At 39.4% G+C, this 6,000-nt stretch overlaps 1 protein-coding gene across 28 annotated transcripts in view; it reads left to right on the forward strand.

The window, feature by feature from the left end:
• The window catches only part of Ttll5 (tubulin tyrosine ligase like 5), a 260,046-nt gene that overhangs the window by 14,694 nt on the left and 239,352 nt on the right, over window positions 1-6,000 (forward strand). For 27 of the 28 annotated variants that reach the window (XR_007345904.1, XM_048799024.1, XM_048799027.1 and 24 more), the window contains exons 4-5: window positions 4,217-4,299; window positions 5,565-5,671. The exons of the other annotated variant lie outside the window; for it this stretch is intronic. Coding sequence is in view for 26 of the 27 variants with exons in the window: in XM_048799024.1 (XP_048654981.1) it covers window positions 4,217-4,299; window positions 5,565-5,671 (190 nt within the window). In the remaining variant the exon portion in view is untranslated. The remainder of the gene's footprint in view (window positions 1-4,216; window positions 4,300-5,564; window positions 5,672-6,000) is intronic. 28 annotated transcript variants of the gene reach the window in all.

A 6,000-nucleotide genomic window follows, 5' to 3' on the forward strand; every position in this document is an offset into this window, starting at 1 on the left:
CTTAATCAGATGATCCTAAAATAAGGAGATTATTCAAGAGGGCCCTATGTAATCTCAAGAGTTCTTTAAAGTGGAAGAGAGAAGCTGGAGAGTCAGAGAGATGTGATGTGAGAAGGATTAGTCCTGCCATTGCCGTATTTGAAGATGCAGAAAGAGAGCCTGAAAATGAAATTATCTAGGGAAGATCTGTGCAGTACTCTCTTGTCTAATGGAGTGAATCCATGCACAGGGGACCTGTAAGCTTGTTTAGAATGTTATAACAGAAAATACGCTACCAGCTTGGACTGAAAGATGAGATGAAAGAATGGTTAAGGATGAAGTGAAAGAAGGCTGTTGGGCCACCACATTCTATAGGCAAGAAGCCAGATGACAAAATTATTTAGCTGTAAAAATGTGCTAACTTTTTTTTTTTTTTAAGAGAATTTTTTAATATTTAGTTTTTAGTATTTGGCGGACACAATGTCTTTGTTTGTATGTGGTGCTGAGGATCGAACCCAGGCCGCATGCATGCCAGGCGAGTGCGCTACCGCTTGAGCCATATCCCCAGCCCTAAAAATGTGCTAACTTTTATGGAAAAGGAAAGATAAATCCAAGGATGGATCCTTAACTTCAGAGGATAGACCTGTGAATCATGAGCATTATTCTGAGGTCTTCAAATCTAATGATGCTTGCCTCGCTTGATTTTTAAATTATTGAGAACTGTGACTCCTTTTTTTTCCATTCACTTTTCTACCCCTCCCCTTGGTGTTTTTATGGTACTGGGAATTGAACCTAGGGGTGCTATGTCCCCAGCCCTTTTTATTTTTATTTATTGTTTTAAATTTTTTTTGTTGTTGTTCAGGTACTAGGGATTAAACCTAGGGATTCCTTACCAGTGAGTTACCTTCCCCCATCCTTTTTATTTTTTATTTTGAGATAGGGTCTCATTGAGTTGCCCAGGCTGACCTTGAACTTGGGAAACTCCTGCCTTAGCCTGTGTAATAGCCAAGATTATAGATGTGCACCATTGTGCTCAGTAATTTCCTCCTGTTTTGAACAAGAATATCTAGAGCTGGTTTTCCGTGCTGTACTTCCATTGTATTTGGGTGCAAATACCTTGTTCCTGTTTTTCAGGTCCACAGATGGAGAGCAATTCTGCCCCAGGTTGAATGATACCCAGAGTCCCAGCTTTACTTATTTAGGTGATGAAATTTGGAAATTTTGAGGCGATAAATTTAGATGAGATTTTAAACTTTGAGTTGATAGGGATGTTAGGATAGGGTGAATGTCTTTTGCATGTGAGAAAGGTGTGAATCTTTGGGGGCCAGAGGTAGACCCTGGATTCTCCCCCACTCAGTATGTCCATGTCCTAATCTCTGAAACCTGTCAACTATTACCTTATTTGGCAAAGGAGAATTAAAGTTGCTAACCAGATGACCTTAAGATAAGGAGATTATTTTGAATTGTCTAAGTAGGCCCAACACAATGATAAGTGTTCTTCACCAGGGAAGAAAGAAGTAGAAGAGGTGATTGATGCGACATGAGAAAGACCAAACCTGAAATTGTTGCCTTGAAAGTGGAAGAGGAGACCATAAGCTACAAATGAGAGAATGGGGTGGCCACTAGAAGCTGGAAAAGGGAGGGAAACAAATGGTGCCCCGAGCCTGCAGGAGGGAACATAGATGTCTGTTTCTTTAGTGTGAGCCTGGGAAAATCTGTGTTAGACTTTTGACCTCCAGGGCTATGAAATGATGTGTTTCTGTTTAAACTGCCAAGTGTGGCAATTTTTATAGCAGCAAAAGAAAGCCATTGTGCCTTCTCACTTTCTTATCTGTTTTGATTCATGGGATTCTTTTTTTATAAGTGCATTATAACCTCTTTTTTTGTGTTGCAGTGACCAAAATACCTGACAAGAACAACTTGGAGGGAAAGTTGTTTGGGGCTTATGGTTTTAGAGGTCTTAGTGCATAGATGGTGGATTCCATTGCTTTGGGCCTAAGATGAGGCATCACATCATAGGGGAAGGGCCCAGTGGAGGAAAACTATGCAGCTCATGGTGAAGTCAGAAGAGAGGTGGGAAGGAGCCATAGGGAAGATGAAGCTTTCTAGGACATGCCCCCAGTGACCCATTTCCCACAGCCACACTCCACCTGCCTACAGTTCCATCCAGCCAGTCCATTTAAACTAGGATGGACTGAAGAGGTTACGGCTCTCAAAATCCAAACATTTCACCTCTTAACATTCCTACATTAACTGGCACTTTGCCCCAGGGGGTGGGGGTTCACCTCACATCTAAATTGTATAACTTTCTATAACTTTTCAATTTTACATTCAAATTGTCTCAAATTTGGTCATTGGGCGCCCTTTGAAGCTCTTATGGCATGTTCCCAATCAGTTTTTGAGCATTTCTCTCGTTTTTGAAAAGTAAGCTGTTGCAGGCTCATCTTGTGCTTTCCTTCCCCAACTTGGAATCAGAACATATTTTGGTGAGCTGCACCCAGTCCTGCTCTTGTATCCTGTTCTGTGCTGAAGTAAATGCAAATCACTGCACTCTTTCTTACGCCATGGTGTAAAGACAACATGAACAGTGACGGATCACCGGGAAGTCTTGGGGTGTCCATGTGTTCATGCCTGTCTTTCTGTATCTGCTTGGCATGGAGCTCCTATCAGGGCTAGGCAAGGAGCAGCGAGGATTTATGAGGATTTTCACCTAAATTTAAGAAAAGAAATGGTCATCTTTGACTACAGAGGCTGAATATTATTCTAGAATCTCTCTGTGTCTGTCATACGCATTCAGAAATTGTTCAGTATGAATTCCTCTTAAAATATTGTCCTGTAGGATTCTTAGCTAACTTTCCCAGTTTGTTGTTGCACATAGAAAGAGATTGAATTTACTGTTAGTCTTTGAGGATATATCAAAACCCCGTGTGATCATAGGTTTTCCTTCCAGACAGGGCTTATAAGCACAGATGCTTGCAGGGATCTAGCAAGAAGTGTGCATGAGTGAAGCAGGCAGGGTACTGTGCTGACCTGGGTAGTGTGGGCCTGTCCTGAAAGGGCAGCTGTGCCACCAGTTTCTAATATGCTGGAAATCAGCTTTATTGGACTCAGGGCTATCTAGAGCAGGGTTCTAAGTCTTTTGGGTACAGTGGACCCTCTTGGCAGTCTGGAGACACCTAAGGGGCTCTTCTCAGGATAATGTTTTTATTTGTTTAAACTTTTTTGCAGAACTGGGGATTGGATCTAGGCACTTGAGAATGTTACCCAAACATTCTACCACTGAGCTAAACCCCCCAGCCCTAGGATAATGTTTGCTTTCTGTTTCTTTTTTCATGGTTCAGTAGGTTTTTATTGTGCAGTTTATATACATAGTTAATACTCTTATAACTATACCTCAGGGGTAACAACAGTGAATAAGCCATAGTTTCTTCCATTAAGTAGATTACAGTCACACATTGACTTTATGTGGTGATTGGGATTCTTTTTTTTTTTTTAAATTCTTATTAGTTATACATGACAGTAGAATATATTTTGACATATAGAACAGATGAATGGATAAAGAAAATCTATATATACGAGTACTTACTACTCAGTAAGAAGTATTTACTACTCACTCATAAAGAGAAGTGAAAGTAAATGGATGGAACTGGAGACTATCTAAGCCAATCCCCCAAAACCAAAGGATAAAATGTTGTTAAGTTGATTAAAAAAGTATAAGTGATTCAAAAGAAATCAGTTGTGTTGAAATATAGTAATGAAAATATTTTTAAAAATTGTGGTATGTATGTTTTTTGAAAAATCAGTGCATTGAATAACACATCTAGTGGAATTAACTTGGGTAATTCATAAATACTGTGATGAGAATGAGTGATATTTTGAGCTAACTGTAACAACTGTGAAGCAGTTTTAGAATGCCTGACATCTGTTGGGGGTAGGCTCACAGATGCTGTCAGTACTATGTGCTTTGCTGTCCATTTTCCTCATTGAAGGCATTGCTAAATTTCAACCAGAAACTGGCAAAAATAAAGATGGACATTTCACCTCTTATCCAATTAGTGAACCCCAAAGAGTCTCAGGGTAAGGACCTTTGATCCCAGATACTTTCAACTTTTAGTAGTACTATTAAGAGTAGGAGTATAATGTTAATGAGTATATTTAAGCAAGCCGTCATGTTACAGTTCATTTTATTTTTACAGTTGATATTCAGTTTTCTGAACTTGATTCTGTTTTTCTTTAGAACGCTATCATTTGTCTTATAAGATTGTGCGAACAGACAGTCGCTTGGTACGCAGCATTCTGACAGCCCATGGATTTCATGAAGTAAGCTCAATTTTACTATCTCACTTGGTCTACTTAAAAGCTGAAAATCCTAGCCATCTAACCGTATCATTTACCAGAGCTAGCTCTGAAAAGTACTTGGTTCTCATGCTTAGTGATGATGGCAGAATTGGATGGAATTGCTGAGTGGTTTTATCAGTTTCTTCTTATAATACATGGAAAGCATTTTCACAGGATTTTTTTTTTTTTTTTTTTTTTAATGTTCTTAGGCTTCAACTAGAGGCAGAGCTGCCCATAAAGGAATTGTCTGTTACCCAGTTAAGGTTCTTTGATTGCAAGCAACAGAAACAGACTCAGTTTAACCAAAAGGGATTTATAGGAAAGGTATGCAGAGGGTGGCTGGTGGAATCAGAGGAAAAGCCCAAAGTCAAGTCTTTGGAAAGAGGGAGACCAGGACAGCCTTGGAGATCTAGGGTCAGGAATCTCTAGTTCCTCAAGGAATGGCCATAGAAGTTACTGGACTTCAGTCTGGCTTGGTTCACAAATCCACTAACTTGGGGAGAGGGTTTGTGGGGGATTGGCAGGTCCTTTGAAACATAAGTCGTTCCTCCAAAGAAACATGGGAAATTGGGATGTTGTTATCAAAAAGGATAGGTAAAAATGCTCAAGAGACTTCTACTCTAGATACTTTGAGAATAATGATGGAAGTCTGATTGCTAGCTCCTTATAGAATAAGGAGATAACTCAGATTGAGATCTCTCCTTATTCTATAAAGAGGAGATATTTGGGGGGACATTGTCATATCCATTTATATTCTGTATTGTTGCTCTTTTATCACCAGTGTTATCATGGTCCTATTACATAATAGGTATGGAGTTCTTAATTATTTAATGAAGGGTCATAGGAATTTTAATGAATGAATAAATGAATGGTCTAAGTTGGTTGACTATTGTAAGGTTTTAGTTCTGATCAGCATCTATCTGTAATGGCATAAGGAAAGTCTGAGGAAGGAGTTTTGGGGTTGGGTCCTGATCTCAGACTTTGATATGCCAGAGGATATGAGATAGTATCAAGTTCTATACAGGAGATTAATTTATTCTATTTTGTGCATCTAGGATTTCCCCAATTTTCTCATTCTTTAAACATGATTATCTTGTGTTTTGTGACAATCTTTTCTTACAGTGCTCACATACTAATTGGGTTACCTTGTGAGTTCTCTTTAGATGAAAATCAATATGACTTTCCTACTATTGCTTTTCCTGGAAAGGATTTTTTTTTTTTCTTTCCATGTTTCTGTCTGCCCACAGGTTCACCCAAGCAGCACTGACTATAACTTGATGTGGACAGGATCCCACCTGAAGCCCTTCTTACTTCGCACCCTCTCTGAAGCACAAAAGGTTAATCACTTTCCCAGGTAATGCTCCTGTAGCTGCTTTGTTGCATTTAGAGGTAGTTGACATTGGAACACGTGGCTGGCAGAGATAGTTACATTCTTTAAAAAAAAAAGAAAGAAAGAAACTGGCCAGGCATGGTCATGTGTGCCTGTAATTCCAGTGACGTGGGAGGCTGAAGCAGGAGGATCACAAGTTTGAGTCCAGCCCCAGCCAACTTAGTAAGGCCCTAAGTAACTTTGTGAGATCCTGTCTCAAAAAATAAAAAGAGCTAGGGATATAGCTCATTGGTGGCAAAGCATTCCTGGGTTCAACCCCCAGTATCAAAAAAAAAAAAAAAAAAAAAAAAAAA

This window comes from Marmota marmota, unplaced genomic scaffold, assembly GCF_001458135.2.
Source record: "Marmota marmota marmota unplaced genomic scaffold, marMar, whole genome shotgun sequence".
NCBI classification, from domain to species: domain Eukaryota; kingdom Metazoa; phylum Chordata; class Mammalia; order Rodentia; family Sciuridae; genus Marmota; species Marmota marmota.